A 25,746-nucleotide genomic window follows, 5' to 3' on the forward strand; every position below is an offset into this window, starting at 1 on the left:
TGATTTGTAATTGAAGTTATATGGAAATAGCGCCTTACTGACAAGCGACAATAAGTACCCTTTTGGTTGAAAGGCCACAAATGGTTACTTGAAGATAGTACTGCAGTGCTACCAGATTGTTATTAAGTTAAGCCCTCTTCGATCACTGTAATCCCACAGGAATAGAGCCCTTTACCTGTGTGGCCTTTCAACTGTGGCTTGTAAATGGGCCCACTGACTAGTCCGCCGGACGATATCGGCCTGTCAGTTGTTCGGAACTGTCAAATTTTTGTTCTAACTGACAGGCCAATATCGTCCGGCGGACTGATAGTCAGTGGGCCCCTTAAGATGTGCTATTTAAATAGTGACCTTGAAGTTCAAATTTTGAATTTTAAATTGCCGCAAAAACTGATGCCGATTCGGGTCTCCCACAGATGAAAGAATAAGAGTCTGGTTAACGCCATAAATCATTGACGCAAGCGAACCAATATAATTCTTATTCTTACATACATAGCATGAATGTACAATGAGGGCTATCGTTTTTTGCTCACCAGTTGGCGCCTCTGTTGATGGTGGTCCAAAAGACTAAAGAACAGCTGTCAGTCATTGAAGTGACATTTCACATTTCGAACTTTGCGAAGACCACCATCTACACTAGTGTCAAGAAAATGTGACATGTTGTGACAAGGGGGAGGGGGGTCACAAACTTTGTGACGTCACTAACTTATTTAAATTATTTTATTCGCTGTACAATTAAATAACAAGTTTATGGAACGATAATCGTTTTAATCGTTTAATTTTCTTTCCTAATCTGTTTTGGGTTATAAAATGACTTACTAATATTTCTTTTGTCGAAAAAATTTTGATAAAATATTAATAATAGTACTTAACTCGATTTGCCGATTTCATTGAAAAAATGTGAAGTCACACCAAGGGGGAGGGGTTTGCCAAATGTGACCAAGTGTAACAAGGAGGGCGGGAGGGGTCAAAAAAACTCGAAATTCATGTGACGTAATTAATGGATGAACCCTTATATGAAGTAGATATGTTAAAACTACAATGCGACTGCTTTTCTATATACATTATGTTGCACTTGTACTAGTTTTTAGCTTAAACTTAATTATTTATTTATAATAGTGTATGTGTATGTGTGTATGTGTGTGGAGTGGCGTCCGCGTACCGGAAGACGAACTGCCGGTAGGCCTCCAACGAGATGGAGCGACGACCTGGTGAAGGTCGCGGGAATTCGGTGGTTGCGAGCGGCACAGGATCGGTCGGAGTGGCGAGCCTTGGGGGAGGCCTATGTCCAGCAGTGGACGTCTATCGGCTGACATGATGATGATGAATAGTGTATGTACGTGTATGTATTTATTTATACTGGTGATGTAGCTTATATTGCTGACAATAAATTTTAATGCTTTGCTTTTTTTTATTTTGATTTCAAACTTATTAACTCGCATTTCCACGGCACACGCCAACGTAATTGGCACGAGCTAGCAAATATTAACCTTACATTTACATGGAAGCATATCATCATCATCTTCCTCGCGTTATCCCGGCATTTTGCCACGGCTCATGGGAGCCTCGGGTCCGCTTGACAACTAATCCTAAGAATTGGCGTAGGCACTAGTTTTTACGAAAGCGATTGCCATCTGACCTTCCAACCCAGAGGGGGAAACTAGGCCTTGTTAGGATTAGTCCGGTTTCCTCACGATGTTTTCCTTCACCGAAAAGCGACTGGTATAAATATCAAATGATATTCCGTACATAAGTTCCTACAAACTCATTGGTACGAGCCGGGGGTTTGAACCCGCGACCTCCGGATTGAAAGTCGCACGCTCTTACCGCTAGGCCACCAGCGCTTTATACCTATACATGGAAGCATATGTTACTTACAATAATGCAATCAAATGGTGACCGTGAAATTTAAAACAAACTAAAAATCATAGGCATGTCTCCGTACCTAGGCATACGAGGGGTTAACCTTTCGTATGCTAATTCAAAATTTTGCCTGTTCCAAAGATGAATTTAACACGTTCGCACAAAAAGTAAGCATTGCGATAGTGAGGAAATGCTGCCAGCATCTACAGCAACAAGCCGCAGGGGAATAGTTTTTAGCATACGTCGCACTTCAGCGGGCATTTTGCGGGCAAGTCATTTGGTAAGGTTTACAAAAAAACATCTTAACTTACGAGTACATGTACTTAGTATTTGTAACATAGTTACCTGTTATCATGTATTAATATTTAATGTGTACTCTTTGAAGTAACAACTAATAAGCCCATTTAAGTGGCCATCTAAAAAACAAATAAATATCTGGCATGCGTCATTATGACTGTCGTTAATATTATTCAGTCTTATTTTTATTTAAAATTGAAGGGATATAAGATATAAACTAATAGATACCTAACTAACGTACAGGCCTAAGCCACTAATTGCTAAGGTATCTGGATTTGCACATTACAAATACTAAGTACAAATACTTTATTCTGACAACTCGAAAATTGATTTGTGAACCATACCACACCATACGAAGTGACATGCCCGCAAAATGCCCGATGTAGTGCGACTTTTATTTATTTTTAGTTTTTAAGTTTTATAGGTTAGTTATTTAATTTTGTATTTAATATGTACTCGTAATGTTTAATAAACAAATCATTAAAAACTTAACATTGACATGCTTAAGTTGAATGCACGGGATGCATTTCATCAGTGCTAAAACACAAATGGATTAACACTTAACACATTCACTGCTAACGTTTTCGTAGCGCTACGCTCGTTGCCGATCCCAGCGTTTTCCCGCTTTGTAGAGGAAAGCGACTGCGAACAGAGAACTAGCCGAGCGGGTTCCCAGCACTTGAGTAAGTAGAGTTGATAAATGAAAGGCGTCCAATAATTTTGTCTATTGTACATTTATTTCATTAGTTTTATCTTCCATTTTGATTATAAATAATACGGTAATAATGCAGTTACCGATCTAATTAAATACCCGTATCACAACGTTCCATAAATACAAACTGAAGTCGGGCGGGACAATCATCGTAACATTTTGTACATCACAAGTACTTATTCCAAGAGAAAAGACAGGACTTGAATATGTATTGATACTCGTAATTCAAATATTATACTTACATGGAATGTTAAAACCATTCAAGGAATCTCTGCTGTTTTTTTTCAATTTCCAATTAAGTCCTATCTTTTCCTTATAAATTTTCATATAGAGAAGAATACAATTTAAAATAATTAGTTGCCAATGTTGCATTTTAAAATAGTTGTGTTACTGCCAACGATTCGTACGATCATACAGAGTAACATTTACAGAATAAAGTAAGTAGTAGCAGGCCTCCTTCACTCGCTCAAGGCCACGCGCTATATGCCTACCGCTCGGCGTATCGTCGACGATACAACCGACAGAGGGCCGCCGAACGCCCGCCTGAGCGCTCGCACCGCACGTTTCCCGCACCTACGCTTCGAAATGCCGAAACCACGTAATTATTGTGCAGTAGATGGGTGTAAAAGTCAAAAAACAAAGGAAAATTTGTCGTTTTTTTCATTTCCGAGAGACGAAGAAAGGTGAGTAGTGTTTTAAACCTGTCTTTATGAATTTTGTCACCATTTATTTCTTTGAACATAAGTAGGTAAATCGTAAATTAAGGAGTTTTTTGAGTCAGGTTGTTTTTATATTTGATTGACTAATAAAAAATATGGTTGATTCGCAACATTGGTTTTATTACAATAATAACATAATTAACAGTACAACCCTAGCGCATTCTGAACGATGACGCGTTGGCACGTGACTCGCACGGCGAGCAAGGCAGTCTCGACTCTTTGTGCGCGTACTTATGGTACATTTCTTCTCGTCCTGAGCAGCAGGTATTATTATTAAGATTTTGCAGGCTATTATAGCGTAGGTATTTTCGCTTTAGTATGGGAATGATGTATCTGTTACGTAGTAACTATTTGCGTTCGGCGGCCCTCTGTCGGTTGTATCGTTGACGATACGCCGAGCGTAGGCATATAGAGCGTGGCCTTGAGCGAGTGAAGGAAGCCTGGTTAAGGCGGCCTCAAAGAGGTAAATAAAGTCTCATTAGAATCGAAGAAAATCTCGCAAAGCATCGAAAACAGTCTTCGCAACGCACTTAGCAATCGATCAAATAATATCTACATAAATAGGTCACTGTACAATGACGGCACCCGAGCGTCCGTCGCCTAGTATAAATGTATCACAATATCACGAGAGGAACCCTCACCGCTAACACGTTCCACACAATCCGGTTTTGATCTAGTCCAGATTTGATTCACAATCAGATTGCACGCATTTATGTGCTGTTAAAGCGCTCTGTTCGTAGACGAGCTCCGGCCTGGAGCCGAGTCGGTACCTTCCTGCCGATCTTAGTCGGAACGTGTATAACTTTACCACTTTAAAGCGGGTGCGACCGCTGCACGGACAGGTTAAGGGGCAGATCATCCTCCGGGTCGGACCCCGAAGATTCAGTTTTGAAACAGGAGTCCGCCCTCCACAACAGGCGCTCCGTCTGCAGCGCCCGGCGCGAGTCGGGCGCGGAGCCGCCGTCGCTGTTGTAGGCGAGCACGTTCGAGCGCGGGTTCAGGATGGCGCTGCTCAGGAGGTTGAGGAGGTTCGAGGGGCCGCTGGAGCTCGAGTCGCTGGATTTGGCCGGGACATTGACCACGCTCCGGAGCCTCGATGCCCGGCTCGTACTGGGCCCCGGCTCGGGCTCCTCCGGTCTCCGGGAACTTTTGACGCCGTGGCCGTGGCGGGACTCGTGCTCGGGTCGGTCCGAGACCTTGCGACGCTCGCGGTGGCGCGGGGGACTCTTTTTACTGCGCTTCTTGCCTTTGCGACTTTTCCGGCGCGCGCGTTTCGGGTTGCGGCGACGCCGGTCCTCGGAGTCCGAGGACGAGGACGGATCGGCGGCCGACGACGCGTCGCACTCCGGCGGGGGAGTGGGCGGGGGCGGGGTCGGGGGCGGGGGCGGGGGCAGGGCCGGGGCGGGGGGCGGGGAGGGAGTGAGTCGCTCCGAGTCCGTGGTGGAGACCGACCGGGCCCGTCGCTTCCGCTTGGGTCTCTCCTCCGGCTCGGGCACGTAGCTGCTGTCGCTGTCGCTCGGCACGCGACGTCGCGTCAGACTCAACTTCACGAGGTTCCTCTCCGGCTCCGGGGCCTCCTGCACCACGACGTCGCTGTCCGACCCGACCAGGTCCACCACTTCGGGCGTCCGGTCCGCCGGCGGCTTGATGTACCCGACCACTACCACTTCCTCGTCGTCGTCGGTGCCGGAGTGCGACACGGTCTCGATGGGGACTACGCCGGGAGCCGGAGGCCGGGAGGGGCCGGGCGGGGGCTCCGGGTGCGGGGCCGACGACGACACCATCACTATATCGGAATCCGAGTCGGAATCCGTACTGGAGATCTCGTTGACCACGGTGGATATCCTCGTGTCGGTGGTGTACTGCACCTGGCGGTCGTAGCCGGCCATGTCGTAGGGGGTGGAGGCGAAGCAGTGCAGCTCGTGGAGGAAGTGCTCGGTGCGGTCCCCGAAGTACCTCTGCACGGCGGCGGCGAACTCCGCGGAGGTGATGTGGTGCTGCGGCAACAGCTCCAGCAGACGCGCCATCACGTACGAGATGTGGCCCGCGTTCTCGTTCAGGAGGTAGTGCAGCTCGCGGCTCAGCCACGGCACCAGGCGGTGGATCTGCGAGTCGTTGCGTCTGCAAACAATTCGTATCGATGCATGAGTTTTCTCACAGTGTGAATTAACATTCAAGTTCAAGTATACTTTATTCGCGTAGGCCTAGCGACGAGCACTTATGAATGGTGAATATTATGTACATATATATTATCTTAAGCATAGTTACTTTTGTATTGTAATTCGAGGACTTTTCAGTTTGGCAACATCAGGTTTCTTGATGTCTGGCAGTCTTACAAACGAGGCAGAGACGATCAGAGGTCAAACTACGGTCAAATAACTATGCACACGACACTGTAATGTACTTAAGTATGATTTGTTACGATATAGAATGTGCCTCTAATTTATTATCCGCCTTTAACTTATACCTACCTATCTGTTGTTTGTGAATTCATTATCCACATCCTAGACTTTCATATTGTTCATTCAACGAGTCCATCCATTTTTCCATCCAGAGTTTTATATACTACATCGGTGGCGAAAAATGCCCCGGGGCTCGCCATAGACAGCGGTCCCCTCGGACCCCACAATCAATAGACGCCTGCAACCCCGGGGGTGCCACATGCGCGGTGCCGATTCTTTTGAAACTTGTACTCTTTTTGAGGAACCCCACAAATAACTCCTTTAAGAAAACCACGGCAAGGAGGTCGTTCCATACTTCCACAGCCGGGGCGTTCGGAGAAGGAAATGATTCCACAGCCGAGGTGTTCACAGAAGGAAATGATTATTTATCAGGGAAGACTGAAATCGAGACAAGCATAGCAAATGTAGAAGGTCTTTACAATAAATGTCTTTTCTTTCTTTCTTTCAATGAATCAGAATTTCCAATGGGGTGGTACCTGTAGAACTCCGGCGAGCAGTCCCTGTACCGGCCCGTGAAGTCCGGCAGCGGGCGCGCCCACAGGTTGTGGCGGTACACGGTGCGGCGGAAGGAGTTGGGCGAGCGTGGTACCTGTAGAACTCCGGCGAGCAGTCCCTGTACCGGCCCGTGAAGTCCGGCAGCGGGCGCGCCCACAGGTTGTGGCGGTACACGGTGCGGCGGAAGGAGTTGGGCGAGCGTGGTACCTGTAGAACTCCGGCGAGCAGTCCCTGTACCGGCCCGTGAAGTCCGGCAGCGGGCGCGCCCACAGGTTGTGGCGGTACACGGTGCGGCGGAAGGAGTTGGGCGAGCGTGGTACCTGTAGAACTCCGGCGAGCAGTCCCTGTACCGGCCCGTGAAGTCCGGCAGCGGGCGCGCCCACAGGTTGTGGCGGTACACGGTGCGGCGGAAGGAGTTGGGCGAGCGTGGTACCTGTAGAACTCCGGCGAGCAGTCCCTGTACCGGCCCGTGAAGTCCGGCAGCGGGCGCGCCCACAGGTTGTGGCGGTACACGGTGCGGCGGAAGGAGTTGGGCGAGCGTGGTACCTGTAGAACTCCGGCGAGCAGTCCCTGTACCGGCCCGTGAAGTCCGGCAGCGGGCGCGCCCACAGGTTGTGGCGGTACACGGTGCGGCGGAAGGAGTTGGGCGAGCGTGGTACCTGTAGAACTCCGGCGAGCAGTCCCTGTACCGGCCCGTGAAGTCCGGCAGCGGGCGCGCCCACAGGTTGTGGCGGTACACGGTGCGGCGGAAGGAGTTGGGCGAGCGTGGTACCTGTAGAACTCCGGCGAGCAGTCCCTGTACCGGCCCGTGAAGTCCGGCAGCGGGCGCGCCCACAGGTTGTGGCGGTACACGGTGCGGCGGAAGGAGTTGGGCGAGCGTGGTACCTGTAGAACTCCGGCGAGCAGTCCCTGTACCGGCCCGTGAAGTCCGGCAGCGGGCGCGCCCACAGGTTGTGGCGGTACACGGTGCGGCGGAAGGAGTTGGGCGAGCGTGGTACCTGTAGAACTCCGGCGAGCAGTCCCTGTACCGGCCCGTGAAGTCCGGCAGCGGGCGCGCCCACAGGTTGTGGCGGTACACGGTGCGGCGGAAGGAGTTGGGCGAGCGTGGTACCTGTAGAACTCCGGCGAGCAGTCCCTGTACCGGCCCGTGAAGTCCGGCAGCGGGCGCGCCCACAGGTTGTGGCGGTACACGGTGCGGCGGAAGGAGTTGGGCGAGCGTGGTACCTGTAGAACTCCGGCGAGCAGTCCCTGTACCGGCCCGTGAAGTCCGGCAGCGGGCGCGCCCACAGGTTGTGGCGGTACACGGTGCGGCGGAAGGAGTTGGGCGAGCGTGGTACCTGTAGAACTCCGGCGAGCAGTCCCTGTACCGGCCCGTGAAGTCCGGCAGCGGGCGCGCCCACAGGTTGTGGCGGTACACGGTGCGGCGGAAGGAGTTGGGCGAGCGTGGTACCTGTAGAACTCCGGCGAGCAGTCCCTGTACCGGCCCGTGAAGTCCGGCAGCGGGCGCGCCCACAGGTTGTGGCGGTACACGGTGCGGCGGAAGGAGTTGGGCGAGCGTGGTACCTGTAGAACTCCGGCGAGCAGTCCCTGTACCGGCCCGTGAAGTCCGGCAGCGGGCGTCCCCACAGGTTGTGGCGGTACACGGTGCGGCGGAAGGAGTTGGGCGAGCGTGGTACCTGTAGAACTCCGGCGAGCAGTCCCTGTACCGGCCCGTGAAGTCCGGCAGCGGGCGCGCCCACAGGTTGTGGCGGTACACGGTGCGGCGGAAGGAGTTGGGCGAGCGTGGTACCTGTAGAACTCCGGCGAGCAGTCCCTGTACCGGCCCGTGAAGTCCGGCAGCGGGCGCGCCCACAGGTTGTGGCGGTACACGGTGCGGCGGAAGGAGTTGGGCGAGCGTGGTACCTGTAGAACTCCGGCGAGCAGTCCCTGTACCGGCCCGTGAAGTCCGGCAGCGGGCGCGCCCACAGGTTGTGGCGGTACACGGTGCGGCGGAAGGAGTTGGGCGAGCGTGGTACCTGTAGAACTCCGGCGAGCAGTCCCTGTACCGGCCCGTGAAGTCCGGCAGCGGGCGCGCCCACAGGTTGTGGCGGTACACGGTGCGGCGGAAGGAGTTGGGCGAGCGTGGTACCTGTAGAACTCCGGCGAGCAGTCCCTGTACCGGCCCGTGAAGTCCGGCAGCGGGCGCGCCCACAGGTTGTGGCGGTACACGGTGCGGCGGAAGGAGTTGGGCGAGCGTGGTACCTGTAGAACTCCGGCGAGCAGTCCCTGTACCGGCCCGTGAAGTCCGGCAGCGGGCGCGCCCACAGGTTGTGGCGGTACACGGTGCGGCGGAAGGAGTTGGGCGAGCGTGGTACCTGTAGAACTCCGGCGAGCAGTCCCTGTACCGGCCCGTGAAGTCCGGCAGCGGGCGCGCCCACAGGTTGTGGCGGTACACGGTGCGGCGGAAGGAGTTGGGCGAGCGTGGTACCTGTAGAACTCCGGCGAGCAGTCCCTGTACCGGCCCGTGAAGTCCGGCAGCGGGCGCGCCCACAGGTTGTGGCGGTACACGGTGCGGCGGAAGGAGTTGGGCGAGCGTGGTACCTGTAGAACTCCGGCGAGCAGTCCCTGTACCGGCCCGTGAAGTCCGGCAGCGGGCGCGCCCACAGGTTGTGGCGGTACACGGTGCGGCGGAAGGAGTTGGGCGAGCGTGGTACCTGTAGAACTCCGGCGAGCAGTCCCTGTACCGGCCCGTGAAGTCCGGCAGCGGGCGCGCCCACAGGTTGTGGCGGTACACGGTGCGGCGGAAGGAGTTGGGCGAGCGTGGTACCTGTAGAACTCCGGCGAGCAGTCCCTGTACCGGCCCGTGAAGTCCGGCAGCGGGCGCGCCCACAGGTTGTGGCGGTACACGGTGCGGCGGAAGGAGTTGGGCGAGCGTGGTACCTGTAGAACTCCGGCGAGCAGTCCCTGTACCGGCCCGTGAAGTCCGGCAGCGGGCGCGCCCACAGGTTGTGGCGGTACACGGTGCGGCGGAAGGAGTTGGGCGAGCGTGGTACCTGTAGAACTCCGGCGAGCAGTCCCTGTACCGGCCCGTGAAGTCCGGCAGCGGGCGCGCCCACAGGTTGTGGCGGTACACGGTGCGGCGGAAGGAGTTGGGCGAGCGTGGTACCTGTAGAACTCCGGCGAGCAGTCCCTGTACCGGCCCGTGAAGTCCGGCAGCGGGCGCGCCCACAGGTTGTGGCGGTACACGGTGCGGCGGAAGGAGTTGGGCGAGCGTGGTACCTGTAGAACTCCGGCGAGCAGTCCCTGTACCGGCCCGTGAAGTCCGGCAGCGGGCGCGCCCACAGGTTGTGGCGGTACACGGTGCGGCGGAAGGAGTTGGGCGAGCGTGGTACCTGTAGAACTCCGGCGAGCAGTCCCTGTACCGGCCCGTGAAGTCCGGCAGCGGGCGTCCCCACAGGTTGTGGCGGTACACGGTGCGGCGGAAGGAGTTGGGCGAGCGTGGTACCTGTAGAACTCCGGCGAGCAGTCCCTGTACCGGCCCGTGAAGTCCGGCAGCGGGCGCGCCCACAGGTTGTGGCGGTACACGGTGCGGCGGAAGGAGTTGGGCGAGCGTGGTACCTGTAGAACTCCGGCGAGCAGTCCCTGTACCGGCCCGTGAAGTCCGGCAGCGGGCGCGCCCACAGGTTGTGGCGGTACACGGTGCGGCGGAAGGAGTTGGGCGAGCGTGGTACCTGTAGAACTCCGGCGAGCAGTCCCTGTACCGGCCCGTGAAGTCCGGCAGCGGGCGTCCCCACAGGTTGTGGCGGTACACGGTGCGGCGGAAGGAGTTGGGCGAGCGTGGTACCTGTAGAACTCCGGCGAGCAGTCCCTGTACCGGCCCGTGAAGTCCGGCAGCGGGCGCGCCCACAGGTTGTGGCGGTACACGGTGCGGCGGAAGGAGTTGGGCGAGCGTGGTACCTGTAGAACTCCGGCGAGCAGTCCCTGTACCGGCCCGTGAAGTCCGGCAGCGGGCGCGCCCACAGGTTGTGGCGGTACACGGTGCGGCGGAAGGAGTTGGGCGAGCGTGGTACCTGTAGAACTCCGGCGAGCAGTCCCTGTACCGGCCCGTGAAGTCCGGCAGCGGGCGCGCCCACAGGTTGTGGCGGTACACGGTGCGGCGGAAGGAGTTGGGCGAGCGTGGTACCTGTAGAACTCCGGCGAGCAGTCCCTGTACCGGCCCGTGAAGTCCGGCAGCGGGCGCGCCCACAGGTTGTGGCGGTACACGGTGCGGCGGAAGGAGTTGGGCGAGCGTGGTACCTGTAGAACTCCGGCGAGCAGTCCCTGTACCGGCCCGTGAAGTCCGGCAGCGGGCGCGCCCACAGGTTGTGGCGGTACACGGTGCGGCGGAAGGAGTTGGGCGAGCGTGGTACCTGTAGAACTCCGGCGAGCAGTCCCTGTACCGGCCCGTGAAGTCCGGCAGCGGGCGCGCCCACAGGTTGTGGCGGTACACGGTGCGGCGGAAGGAGTTGGGCGAGCGTGGTACCTGTAGAACTCCGGCGAGCAGTCCCTGTACCGGCCCGTGAAGTCCGGCAGCGGGCGCGCCCACAGGTTGTGGCGGTACACGGTGCGGCGGAAGGAGTTGGGCGAGCGTGGTACCTGTAGAACTCCGGCGAGCAGTCCCTGTACCGGCCCGTGAAGTCCGGCAGCGGGCGCGCCCACAGGTTGTGGCGGTACACGGTGCGGCGGAAGGAGTTGGGCGAGCGTGGTACCTGTAGAACTCCGGCGAGCAGTCCCTGTACCGGCCCGTGAAGTCCGGCAGCGGGCGCGCCCACAGGTTGTGGCGGTACACGGTGCGGCGGAAGGAGTTGGGCGAGCGTGGTACCTGTAGAACTCCGGCGAGCAGTCCCTGTACCGGCCCGTGAAGTCCGGCAGCGGGCGCGCCCACAGGTTGTGGCGGTACACGGTGCGGCGGAAGGAGTTGGGCGAGCGTGGTACCTGTAGAACTCCGGCGAGCAGTCCCTGTACCGGCCCGTGAAGTCCGGCAGCGGGCGCGCCCACAGGTTGTGGCGGTACACGGTGCGGCGGAAGGAGTTGGGCGAGCGTGGTACCTGTAGAACTCCGGCGAGCAGTCCCTGTACCGGCCCGTGAAGTCCGGCAGCGGGCGCGCCCACAGGTTGTGGCGGTACACGGTGCGGCGGAAGGAGTTGGGCGAGCGGCGGCGGCGGCGCGGCGGCGGGCCGGGCACGGGGCCGGCGTGCGCGTGCACGTGCGCGTGCGCGTGCGCGTGCACGTGCGCCGCCGACGAGGGCGAGGGCGGCGGCAGCACGCCCGCCATCATCGGGTAGTGCATCAGCAGGTGCTGGATGGCGAGCGTGTCGCGCCGCGGCAGCGTTAGCGTCGTCCTGTAAACACGTTCATTAACTTAACCCCTCTACTTCCAAATGTTACAAATCTTAGAGAGTCGGCAGGAGGCAGAAAAGTCAAACAAACGGTCCCTTCGGATCTCTATTGTTTCCTATCATGTTTTGAGTCAATTATGACATTACATTATTATTAATTATTTACATTCGTATTGTTTAAAAACTGTAATAGATGTCATATATTAAAGAAAAAGTGACGAAGCCCTCCAGTGGTGAAGGCCGGATTCGAACCGGCGTCTTTAGCTATCGCGGCTAACGCCATGAACCCCTAGGCCACCCCGCCACGGCGGTGCCCGTCCGAACGGCTCTCGATTCTCGACTATATGCCATCTTAGTAAGACTAATAATAATAAAAGACGTTTATTCAAAAAGTTGTAACACTAGTCGTCTTTGACCAGCTCTAAGGGCAAGGGGTGCGCGCTTGCACCTCCTAAACGAACTCCTTACGGACAGTGTTGGCCGAACGCTAATGCCATTAACCATTAAAAATTAACAATTAAAAAGGTTAATGGCCATTAACCATTAGCCATTTAATTCGGATTAAAGTTAATTCGGATTAAAGTTAATTCGGATTAAATTTTTGAGACGTTAATGGCCATTGAAGTTAATTCGGATTAACTTTAATTCGGATTAACTTCAATGGCCATTAAAGTTTCAAAAAAATTATTAGAATTACTCTCAATTGCATCAACGTCTAATAAAATTACATTCGTGATATTTTAAAATGAGACAGCAAAATGACCCTGACTGAACCCTGGCAGTAGTAGCAGTACCTACCTACTACCTAGTAGAATTCTGGTTTGGTGCAACACAGACATACGCGGTTTTGGTCATTTAAATCGTCTTGATGAGCACTTCGGAGAGCCGTACCCACGATAGAGCTGATGCTGAACCCTGGCAGTACCTAATGGATCTAAGGTTTGGTGCAACATAGGCACACGCTGTTTTAGTCATCCGACTCGTCTTGATGAGCACTTCGGAGAGCCATACCCATGATAGAGCTGATGCTGAACCCTGGCAGTACCTAATGGATCTAAGGTTTGGTGCAACATAGGCACACGCTGTTTTAGTCACCCGACTCGTCTTGATGAGCACTTAGGAGAGCAGTACCCATAATGGAGGTGATGCTGAACCCTGGCAGTACCTAGCGGAACTAAGGTTTGGTGCAACATAGGCACACGCTGTTTTAGTCATCCGACTCGTCTTGATGAGCACTTAGGAGAGCAGTACCCATGATAGAGCTGATGCTGAACCCTGGCACTACCTAGTGGATCTAAGGTTTGGTGCAACATAGGCACACGCTGTTTTAGTCACCCGACTCGTCTTGATGAGCACTTAGGAGAGCGGTACCCATGATAGAGCTGATGCTGAACCCTAGCAGTACCTAGTGGATCTAAGGTTTGGTGCAACATAGGCACACGCTGTTTTAGTCACCCGACTCGTCTTGATGAGCACTTAGGAGAGCAGTACCCATAATGGAGCTGATGCTGAACCCTGGCAGTACCTAGTGGATCTAAGGTTTGGTGCAACATAGGCACACGCTGTTTTAGTCACCCGACTCGTCTTGATGAGCACTTAGGAGAGCAGTACCCATGATAGAGCTGATGCTGAACCCTGGCAGTACCTAGTGGATCTAAGGTTTGGTGCAACATAGGCACACGCTGTTTTAGTCACCCGACTCGTCTTGATGAGCACTTAGGAGAGCGGTACCCATGATAGAGCTGATGCTGAACCCTGGCAGTACCTAGTGGATCTAAGGTTTGGTGCAACATAGGCACACGCTGTTTTAGTCACCCGACTCGTCTTGATGAGCACTTAGGAGAGCAGTACCCATGATAGAGCTGATGCTGAACCCTGGCACTACCTAGTGGATCTAAGGTTTGGTGCAACATAGGCACACGCTGTTTTAGTCATCCGACTCGTCTTGATGAGCACTTAGGAGAGCAGTACCCATGATAGAGCTGATGCTGAACCCTGGCAGTACCTAGAGGATCTAAGGTTTGGTGCAACATAGGCACACGCTGTTTTAGTCACCCGACTCGTCTTGATGAGCACTTAGGAGAGCGGTACCCATGATAGAGCTGATGCTGAACCCTGGCAGTACCTAGTGGATCTAAGGTTTGGTGCAACATAGGCACGCGCTGTTTCGGTCATCTGACTCGTCTTGATGAGCACTTAGAAGAGCAGTACCCATGATAGAGCTGATGCTGAACCCTGGCAGTACCTAGTGGGTCTAAGGTTTGGTGCAACATAGGCACACGCTGTTTTAGTCATCCGACTCGTCTTGATGAGCACTTAGGAGAGCAGTACCCATGATAGAGCTGATGCTGAACCCTGGCAGTACCTAGTGGATCTAAGGTTTGGTGCAACATAGGCACACGCTGTTTTAGTCACCCGACTCGTCTTGATGAGCACTTAGTAGAGCGGTACCCATGATAGAGCTGATGCTGAACCCTGGCAGTACCTAGTGGATCTAAGGTTTGGTGCAACATAGGCACGCGCTGTATAGGTCGTCCGACTCGTCTTGATGAGCACTTAGGAGAGCAGTACCCATGATAGAGCTGATGCTGCACCCTGGCAGTACCTAGTGGATCTAAGGTTTGGTGCAACATAGGCACGCGCTGTTTTGGTCATCTGACTCGTCTTGATGAGCACTTAGGAGAGCGGTACCCACGATAGAGCTGATGCTGAACCCTGGCAGTACCTAGTGGATCTAAGGTTTGGTGCAACATAGGCACGCGCTGTTTTGGTCATCTGACTCGTCTTGATGAGCACTTGGTAGAGCGGTACCCATGATAGAGCTGATGCTGAACCCTGGCAGTACATAGTGGAAGTAAGGTTTGGTGCAACATAGGCACGCGCTGTTTTGGTCATCCGACTCGTCTTGAGGAGCACTTAGAAGAGCAGTAACCATGATAGAGCTGATGCTGAACCCTGGCAGTACCTAGTGGATCTAGGGTTTGGTGCAACATAGGCACACGCTGTTTTAGTCATCCGACTCGTCTTGATGAGCACTTAGGAGTGCAGTACCCATGATAGAGCTGATGCTGAACCCTGGCAGTACCTAGTGGATCCAGGGTTTGGTGCAACATAGGCACACGCTGTTTTAGTCATCCGACTCGTCTTGATGAGCACTTAGGAGAGCAGTACCCATGATAGAGCTGATGCTGAACCCTGGCAGTACCTAGTGGATCTAAGGTTTGGTACAACATAGGCACACGCTGTTTTAGTCACCCGACTCGTCTTGATGAGCACTTAGGAGAGCAGTACCCATAATGGAGCTGATGCTGAACCCTGGCAGTACCTAGTGGAACTAAGGTTTGGTGCAACATAGGCACACGCTGTTTTAGTCATCCGACTCGTCTTGATGAGCACTTAGGAGAGCAGTACCCATGATAGAGCTGATGCTGAACCCTGGCACTACCTAGTGGATCTAAGGTTTGGTGCAACATAGGCACACGCTGTTTTAGTCACCCGACTCGTCTTGATGAGCACTTAGGAGAGCAGTACCCATAATAGAGCTGATGCTGAACCCTGGCAGTACCTAGCGGAACTAAGGATTAGTGCAACATAGGCACACGCTGTTTTAGTCATCCGACTCGTCTTGATGAGCACTTAGAAGAGCAGTACCCATGATAGAGCTGATGCTGAACCCTGGCAGTACCTAGTGGGTCTAAGGTTTGGTGCAACATAGGCACACGCTGTTTTAGTCATCCGACTCGTCTTGATGAGCACTTAGGAGAGCAGTACCCATGATAGAGCTGATGCTGAACCCTGGCAGTACCTAGTGGATCTAAGGTTTGGTGCAACATAGGCACACGCTGTTTTAGTCACCCGACTCGTCTTGATGAGCACTTAGTAGAGCAGTACCCATGATAGAGCTGATGCTGAACCCTGGCAGTACCTAGTGGATCTAGGGTTTGGTGCAACATAGGCACACGCTGTTTTAGTCATCCGACTCGTCTTGATGAGCACTTAGGAGTGCAGTACCCATGATAGAGCTGATGCTGAACCCTGGCAGTACCTAGTGGATCCAGGGTTTGGTGCAACATAGGCACACGCTGTTTTAGTCATCCGACTCGTCTTGATGAGCACTTAGGAGAGCAGTACCCATAATGGAGCTGATGCTGAACCCTGGCAGTACCTAGCGGAACTAAGGTTTGGTGCAACATAGGCACACGCTGTTTTAGTCACCCGACTCGTCTTGATGAGCACTTAGGAGAGCAGTACCCATAATGGAGCTGATGCTGAACCCTGGCAGTACATAGTGGATCTAAGGTTTGGTGCAACATAGGCACGCGCTGTTTAGGTCATCCGACTCGTCTTGATGAGCACTTAGAAGAGCAGTACCCATGATAGAGCTGATGCTGAACCCTGGCAGTACCTAGTGGATCTAAGGTTTGGTGCAACATAGGCACACGCTGTTTTAGTCACCCGACTCGTCTTGATGAGCACTTAGGAGAGCGGTACCCATGATAGAGCCTTACCACCTACCTTAGATCCACTAGGTATTGCCAGGGTTCAGCATCAGCTCTATCATGGGTACAGCTCTCCTAAGTGCTCATCAAGACGAGTCGGATGACCAAAACAGCGCGTGCCTATGTTGCACCAAACCTTAGTTCCACTATGTACTGCCAGGGTTCAGCATCAGCTCTATCATGGGTACTGCTCTCCTAAGTGCTCATCAAGACGAGTCGGATGACTAAAACAGCGTGTGCCTACGTTGCACCAAACCTTAGTTCCGCTAGGTACTTCCAGGGTTCAGCATCAGCTCCATTATGGGTACTGCTCTCATAAGTGCTCATCAAGACGAGTCGGATGACTAAAACAGCGTGTGCCTATGTCGCACCAAACCTTAGATCCATTAGGTACTGCCAGGGTTCAGCATCAGCTCTATCATGGGTACTGCTCTCCTAAGTGCTCATCAAGACGAGTCGGATGACTAAAACAGCGTGTGCCTATGTTGCACCAAACCTTAGATCCATTAGGTACTGCCAGGGTTCAGCATCAGCTCTATCATGGGTACTGCTCTCCTAAGTGCTCATCAAGACGAGTCGGATGACTAAAACAGCGTGTGCCTATGTTGCACCAAACCTTAGACCCACTAGGTACTGCCAGGGTTCAGCATCAGCTCTATCATGGGTACTGCTCTTCTAAGTGCTCATCAAGACGAGTCGGATGACCTAAACAGCGCGTGCCTATGTTGCACCAAACCTTAGATCCACTAGGTATTGCCAGGGTTCAGCATCAGCTCTATCATGGGTACTGCTCTCCTAAGTGCTCATCAAGACGAGTCGGATGACCAAAACAGCGCGTGCCTATGTTGCACCAAACCTTAGTTCCACTATGTACTGCCAGGGTTCAGCATCAGCTCCATTATGGGTACTGCTCTCCTAAGTGCTCATCAAGACGAGTCGGGTGACTAAAACAGCGTGTGCCTATGTTGCACCAAACCCTAGATCCACTAGGTACTGCCAGGGTTCAGCATCAGCTCTATCATGGGTACCGCTCTCCTAAGTGCTTATCAAGACGAGTCGGGTGACTAAAACAGCGTGTCCCTATGATGCACCAAACCTTAGATCCACTAGGTACTGCCAGGGTTCAGCATCAGCTCTATCATGGGTACTGCTCTCCTAAGTGCTCATCAAGACGAGTCGGATGACTAAAACAGCGTGTGCCTACGTTGCACCAAACCTTAGTTCCGCTAGGTACTGCCAGGGTTCAGCATCAGCTCCATTATGGGTACTGCTCTCATAAGTGCTCATCAAGACGAGTCGGATGACTAAAACAGCGTGTGCCTATGTTGCACCAAACCTTAGATCCATTAGGTACTGCCAGGGTTCAGCATCAGCTCTATCATGGGTACTGCTCTCCTAAGTGCTCATCAAGACGAGTCGGATGACTAAAACAGCGTGTGCCTACGTTGCACCAAACCTTAGTTCCGCTAGGTACTGCCAGGGTTCAGCATCAGCTCCATTATGGGTACTGCTCTCATAAGTGCTCATCAAGACGAGTCGGATGACTAAAACAGCGTGTGCCTATGTCGCACCAAACCTTAGATCCATTAGGTACTGCCAGGGTTCAGCATCAGCTCTATCATGGGTACTGCTCTCCTAAGTGCTCATCAAGACGAGTCGGATGACTAAAACAGCGTGTGCCTATGTTGCACCAAACCTTAGATCCATTAGGTACTGCCAGGGTCCAGCATCAGCTCTATCTTGGGTACTGCTCTTCCAAGTGCTCATCAAGACGAGTCGGATGACTAAAACAGCGTGTGCCTATGTTGCACCAAACCTTAGTTCCGCTAGGTACTGCCAGGGTTCAGCATCAGCTACATTATGAGTACTGCTCTCCTAAGTGCTCATCAAGACGAGTCGGGTGACTAAAACAGCGTGTGCCTATATTGCACCAAACCTTAGATCCACTAGGTACTGCCAGGGTTCAGCATCAGCTCTATCATGGGTACTGCTCTCCTAAGTGCTCATCAAGACGAGTCGGATGACTAAAACAGCGTGTGCCTACGTTGCACCAAACCTTAGTTCCGCTAGGTACTGCCAGGGTTCAGCATCAGCTCCATTATGGGTACTGCTCTCATAAGTGCTCATCAAGACGAGTCGGATGACTAAAACAGCGTGTGCCTATGTTGCACCAAACCTTAGATCCATTAGGTACTGCCAGGGTTCAGCATCAGCTCTATCATGGGTACTGCTCTCCTAAGTGCTCATCAAGACGAGTCGGATGACTAAAACAGCGTGTGCCTATGTTGCACCAAACCTTAGATCCATTAGGTACTGCCAGGGTTCAGCATCAGCTCTATCATGGGTACTGCACTCCTAAGTGCTCATCAAGACGAGTCGGATGACTAAAACAGCGTGTGCCTATGTTGCACCAAACCTTAGTTCCGCTAGGTACTGCCAGGGTTCAGCATCAGCTCCATTATGGGTACTGCTCTCCTAAGTGCTCATCAAGACGAGTCAGGTGACTAAAACAGCGTGTGCCTATGTTGCACCAAACCTTAGATCCACTAGGTAGTTCCAGGGTTCAGCATCAGCTCTATCATGGGTACTGCTCTCCTAAGTGCTCATCAAGACGAATCGGATGACTAAAACAGCGTGTGCCTATGTTGCACCAAACCTTAGTTCCGCGAGGTACTGCCAGGGTTCAGCATCAGCTCCATTATGGGTACTGCTCTCCTAAGTGCTCATCAAGACGAGTCGGGTGACTAAAACAGCGTGTGCCTATGTTGCACCAAACCTTAGATCCACTAGGTACTGCCAGGGTTCAGCATCAGCTCTATCATGGGTACTGCTCTATCATGGGTACTGCTCTCCTAAGTGCTCATCAAGACGAGTTGGGTGACTAAAACAGCGTGTGCCTATGTTGCACCAAACCTTAGATCCACTAGGTACTGCCAGGGTTCAGCATCAGCTCTATCATGGGTACTGCTCTCCTAAGTGCTCATCAAGACGAGTCGGGTGACTAAAACAGCGTGTGCCTATGTTGCACCAAACCTTAGATCCACTAGGTACTGCCAGGGTTCAGCATCAGCTCTATCATGGGTACCGCTCTCCTAAGTGCTCATCAAGACGAGTCGGGTGACTAAAACAGCGTGTGCCTATATTGCACCAAACCTTAGATCCACTAGGTACTGCCAGGGTTCAGCATCAGCTCTATCATGGGTACCGCTCTCCTAAGTGCTTATCAAGACGAGTCGGGTGACTAAAACAGCGTGTCCCTATGATGCACCAAACCTTAGATCCACTAGGTACTGCCAGGGTTCAGCATCAGCTCTATCATGGGTACTGCTCTCCTAAGTGCTCATCAAGACGAGTCGGATGACTAAAACAGCGTGTGCCTACGTTGCACCAAACCTTAGTTCCGCTAGGTACTGCCAGGGTTCAGCATCAGCTCCATTATGGGTACTGCTCTCATAAGTGCTCATCAAGACGAGTCGGATGACTAAAACAGCGTGTGCCTATGTTGCACCAAACCTTAGATCCATTAGGTACTGCCAGGGTTCAGCATCAGCTCTATCATGGGTATGGCTCTCCGAAGTGCTCATCAAGACGAGTCGGATGACTAAAACAGCCTGTGCCTATGTTGCACCAAACCTTAGATCCATTAGGTACTGCCAGGGTTCAGCATCAGCTCTATCATGGGTACGGCTCTCCGAAGTGCTCATCAAGACGATTTAAATGACCAAAACCGCGTATGTCTGTGTTGCACCAAACCAGAATTCTACTAGGTAGTAGGTAGGTACTGCTACTACTGCCAGGGTTCAGTCAGGGTCATTTTGCTCTCTCATTTTAAAATATCACGAATGTAATTTTATTAGACGTTAATCCAAATTGAGAGTAATTCGGATTAATTATTTGACTTTCATGCCCATTGAAGTTAATCCGAATTAAAGTTAATCCGAATTAACTTCAATGGCCATTAACGTCTCAAAAATTTAATCCGAATTAACTTTAATCCGAATTAACTTTAATGCAATTGGTTAATGGCGGAACTAATGGTTAATAAAATTGATCAATGGTTAATTAAAATTAACAATTACGGCCAACACTGCTTACGGATTTACGTTGTAGCAAGAGAGACTGGTGCTGCCATCTATGAACAAGTTTGGGAAAAAATCAAATTATTTTATTAAATATTTTAATAGTAGTGTGACTACTTAAAAAAACACAAATCAAAATATTTAATAAAACAATTCGATTTGTTCCCAAACTTGTTCATTAGTATTGTTTGTCTACATTTTCGTTAGTCATAATTTTGTTTTTCTCAGAAACGCGTAACTTTTCAGGATTGCCATAAAACAAACCTAACCTAACCTATCTATACCTTAGGAAAATCCTGAAAAGTTAACGGTTTCAGAATTATGACTAATGATAATCTGACAATCGTTACATTATGACTTTAAATAATTATGTCAAACAAATGAACCCCGGGTCCCTTCCCTAAAGTGCCATCCGTAGGAGGAAACTAGCAAAACGACATATGTTACCTGTAACGGAACCTCCTGGTGGCATTGCTAAGATCCACCGCAGGGTCCGGTATGGTTTCCACTCGCTGCTCTACCATATACTCCTCATACTGGTGGTTGGAGCGCACGTTGTGTATTATTGATTTGAAGTTCTGTTTGCAAAGCGGGCATTCCGCCTTTACCTAAAACAATGCAATTTTTTTTTAAATTGGTGTATTTGTATAAGATCGAGAGAGGTGGAAAACTCTGGAAGAAGCCTATACCACATAAGAGGGTTTTGGTCAGACAGACTGACGGACAGCGGAGTCTTAGTAATAGGGTCCCGTTTTGTCCCGGTTCCGTACCCTTTGGGTACAGAACCCTAAACACAGTTGTCATTGTGTAATGTTTCATACAAATTCCATATTAGCAAATCGTTTTGAGTTTTAAAAAAGAAACTGATTCCACTAGTAGAAGAATACCCTATTGCTTATTAATATATGTATTTTTTATTTGTGTCCCATTGTCATCATGCTCTGGTGTTGGCATCCTGAAGAAATACAGGGAACTTCTTAATATTTTCATAGCATACCTACAGTGATTTCAGTACTTTGATAGAAATAATAATCACCAAGAATAGAGCCAAAAAGCCATTCAAATATTGACCTTACAGCCAAGGCAGGAAGATTCGAACTGTAATATATAGTAGATAATTATGTAAATTATCTGTATCTCAAATAATTTAAATTGCGCAGCATTGCGAAATCATGAATCAGCATTTAAATGGCGCCAACATAGGTTAACTGTCAGTCCTACAAATAGTATCAAATTCTTTCTTTTTTTTTGGAAATTGCAAGTATTGTAGGAAGATGAAAGGTGACTAAATCATTCTCCTGTCCTACAGGACAGGACTAAAAAAGATAAATCAAAGATGTATTAAAGATATATCTTTAATAAGTTTTTGGCAAGAATTTCATTTTTGGTACAAGCTTTTATCGTTGACTACTTTTCTTACCACAGGCACTCATCAAAACAATTCAAAAAACCCTAATATAACTCACAGTTTTAGGGGTCCAGGCACTGGCATGGGTCAGGTTCGCGTTGACAGACTGACTTTTCACAACTACCCCACTTTGTACCCAAATGTCCAAACCTACCCCCATTAGAGTTTTGAATGATTCACGGTTAGTTTCACTAGACTTATATTGACCGGGATATAGACCGTGATTACCTTTTGTATTATTTGGTAACGTTGAAAGTGAACGCAGCCGACGCGCAAGAATGAGGGTAGACAGAGCGCTGTCTACACAACTTTGACACTCACCCGCTATCTTCAGTCACCCGTGAACATGATGCATGTAACTGCGTCGAAATATCGGGAGCTCACAAATAATACAAAAGGTAATCACGGTCTACCCCCATTGTCTTGTTTAATGAAAATGAAAAATGATTTATTGGTTACACAACAGGTTTTAACTAGAAACTTGTTTAGGTTGTGTTGTTTCGTCACAGAGTTCCTATGGCCACCTGTCTCCATCATAAGATCAGACTGATGGTTCAGGCACCATCAGATATATTGCGAGGCCAAGGTGCTTAAAAATATCTGAACACCTTGACAATATAGGCACGTTCAGATATTTGTGAGCACCCTGGCCGCTCCGATATATCTGATGGCGACTGTACCATAATATTGTCACCCGACTTACATATTTATGCAAAATTTTAGCTCATACGGAAATCGGGAAATGGGTAAAATTTAGCTTTCAAGATTTGACCCACACTGACATGGCTAGTTAAGGCCTGCAAAAACTGGTGGAGCGCAGCGCACATCACCAAGGAGGATTTCCTCCACGCAGCGCACAACGGCGAGGGAAAATCCCCCGCGGTACCGCGAGCGCCTGCCAGCGTGATAGTTTAAAAAGCTATAATTCATCAGATTGTGATTCATGGATGTTTTCTTTCCACCACGATCTTCTTCCTCGGTTCCACATGGCTGAGGGTCGCGACCACACTAGGTCGTTATTTTGTGCACCAAGGCTGTCCATTCTGCACGATTTTCCGCCTTCCTGATAATATGCGCATGTGTGGTTCCCTTGCAGGCCTTCTTCAGTGTCTACCCAGCGGGTTGGTGGATGTCCACAACCCCGTCCTTCATCCACCATGCCAACCATAATGCGCTTTTCAAGGTTGTCCGGCTCCCGTCTGGCCACGTGTCCAAAGTAGCTAAGGATCCGCTGGAGGCAAATGGCTGGTAAACGACACTGGACACTGGATTTTCAATTCCGTCAGGATTGACGCATTCCACCATGATAGTGAGGTTGATAACCTTTAGGCCAGCCATCTGTTATGTTGCTAGCATATACTGTCTGATGTAACTGCGTGTTTGCAAGGATGAAAGAATCTTTGATTTCATCTATGATATTATATTATTTTATTTGTATCTCATATAAACTCACGGGTATACACATCCCGGTCATTTGATAGGCGTGCGTGGGGATACAGATCCAACACGTAGAGGCCCTTTGGAGAAGTTTTCTGTTATGTAATACACCTGCTAGAACCCATTCACGGGTACAAATAGATACCCGTAAATCAGTTCCAACAGGCGTAGGGGCTATTATAAACACAGTGGAAAAGAGTGCCGGTTATGGTGTTGAAGTTTGGCTTATTAGTTTATTTTATTTTATTATTATATTATACAAAGTTGAAAAAATTCAATCCTGTTTCCACTCTGGGGTTAGAACAGGGTTTCTTAAACATTTTGCAGTTACGGATCATTTTCACGATTTAAATAATGCCACGGACCCCCGTGAAAAAATATTTTAGAAAAATAATAAAAACCCTTATTTATATTTTAAAATTTACTTTTATTATAAGTTTTATTACACTTAGTTCTCGTCAAGTTTACTACAAAATTTTCTAACAAGTATGTTTAAAGTAGGTAACTGACCTGTGGACCCCTGATAAACATGCTAGGGACCCCTAAGGAGTCCGTGGACCCCACTTTAAGAAACCCTGGGTGAGAAGTTCACATGGAAATTTGATTCTGAAATTTCCAACTCAAGATTTACAATCCCAAGCAGTGGCGTAGCAAGAGGCGTGGGCGAAGTGGGCCGTCGCACACGGCCTAGCGCCCCAAGAGGAGCCTCGCACGAGGCCCCTTTGGGCACAGTGAAAGAAAAGGGCCTCACAGATGCGATTTCGCTAGATTAGTTCACGCAAAGAGGATATAATAAGATAGAGCGGTACTGTCATAGTAAATTTTGTAACCACAGTAAATTTACTGCCATCTATCGACATAGTTTAAAACTAAAAATGAAGATTTATAAAAATACATTACAATGTATTTAAACATAGATAAATGATTTTTTAATTTGCATTAATTATTTTTATATGATTTTGACCCATGTTCTTTCACTGATATGTGATAAAATTATAAATAACAAACGAAACCGTCAACGCCCTCTATACGAGAGTAGGCCAAAACTAGTGGCGCCATCTGATCGAGAGTCAAATTTTCGTGATTTTCGATGCACGTTTTTTCCTTAGACTGTATCCATCTATTACGGAGTTATATCTATCTTTAGTTCACGCAACACCACCGATCCCAAGTAGGTCATTCTTGGTATGAGTGATGAAGCATCAAAAGAACTTGTTTCAGTCTGGTTTGTCTACTTGAAAACAATGGAAGCAGCAGCAGAAGTAAGCTATGCTCTTGCTTATTCTACAGATGTGACAGATGCCTTGTCACTGAAACGTATACTCAGTACGAAGCCTCACTACTGACTAGGGCCTAGTGCTCACCTTGCTCCATGTTAGTAGACATTTGAAGCAGAACTGGTGCAGGCACGAGTCGGTGAAGCACTTGTTGCGGCAGGTGCCCAGGCAGATGGCGCAGTTGGGCGGCGGCGAGCCCCGCCCGCCCTCGTGCGGGGGCGTGCTGTCTTCACTCTTCACGCTGCCTGTAGCCGCGCTTCTCTCCGCGTCCGGAGACAGCAAGTCCATATCGCCCCTGCAAAATCCCACTTCGTGTTAACCAATAATCCCAAATTCAACAGAACGCAACTGCTAGATGATTTTTATTAGGGTTCCGTACCCAAAGGGTAAAAACGGGACCCTAGATTCCACTGTCTATCTGTCTCCAGGCTGTATCTTCACAGATGATGTATTTCTGATGATGCGATAACAACAAATACTAAAAAGTACGGAACCCTAGGTGGGCGAGTCCGACTCGCACTTGTGCGGTTTTAATTGTTATCGTACGTGTGACACTGGTGAGAAGTTATTATCACGGGAAATGTCCTGGGTATGTTTAGTAATAATAATACTTAGTACTTACTACTGAAGTGATCCGTACAGAGGAAATGGTACAGGACTATTCCGTCGATTTGTGAAATAGTTCAACTAGATTTGTAGCTGCTACATCATCCTGTAGAAGTTTTCGCACGATGATAGACTACATTGCAAATGTGCGTCTGCGTAATCTGACAGGTTTTTGAAAAGGCGAAGAAGAGGATGCGACAAGCTCAGCTCAGTATACTTTTTAACGTAACGTAATCTTCTTTCCTTAAACTTTAAAACGTAATATGCAACTGTACACATAAAATATAGTTTATAAGGAAAACACTAAACGGGTGGAGACTGAAGTAGGCAATGCAACTTGCGAGAAATGAAATAAAAATTACAATAAAATTAAAAACATAAAGCATAGACAAACTAGTCACCACACCACAGAGAAGACAACAAATGGCCAAATTGGCCAATATTTAAAAAGGTCGATGTGAAAACATGTAAGTTTTTAACGTTCAAAATAACAAAAACATTAAAATGATAAAAATGTTATATATAAATCTTAAGCAAT

The 25,746-nt window shown here is 50.2% G+C and overlaps 1 protein-coding gene across 1 annotated transcript; it reads right to left on the reverse strand.

The window, feature by feature from the left end:
- Positions 1-2,872: 2,872 nt before the first annotated feature.
- Positions 2,873-25,599, reverse strand: LOC134755647 (E3 ubiquitin-protein ligase Topors-like). The gene is made up of 5 exons (XM_063692173.1): positions 25,225-25,599; positions 24,690-24,897; positions 20,928-21,088; positions 11,612-11,905; positions 2,873-5,709 (listed from the first exon to the last, which is right to left on the reverse strand). Exons 2-5 carry the CDS (start codon positions 24,888-24,890, stop codon positions 4,401-4,403), a joined length of 1,965 nt encoding a protein of 654 aa, XP_063548243.1. The 5' UTR covers positions 24,891-24,897; positions 25,225-25,599; the 3' UTR covers positions 2,873-4,400.
- Positions 25,600-25,746: the final 147 nt, after the last annotated feature.

This window comes from Cydia strobilella, chromosome 3 (genome assembly GCF_947568885.1).
Source record: "Cydia strobilella chromosome 3, ilCydStro3.1, whole genome shotgun sequence".
Lineage (NCBI taxonomy): Eukaryota > Metazoa > Arthropoda > Insecta > Lepidoptera > Tortricidae > Cydia > Cydia strobilella.

What these genes read in the sequence shown, in the direction of transcription:
- LOC134755647 (XM_063692173.1), bottom strand. Translation starts at nt 24,890, where the DNA reads ATGGACTTGCTGTCTCCGGACGCGGAGAGAAGCGCGGCTACAGGCAGC. An exon ending in ACCAGGAGGTTCCGTTACAG is followed by an intron (nt 11,906 to 20,927) that starts GTAACATATGTC and finishes ACGTGTTTACAG; the next exon opens with GACGACGCTAACGCTGCCGC. An exon ending in TGCTCGCCGGAGTTCTACAG is followed by an intron (nt 5,710 to 11,611) that starts GTACCACGCTCG and finishes AATTGTTTGCAG; the next exon opens with ACGCAACGACTCGCAGATCC.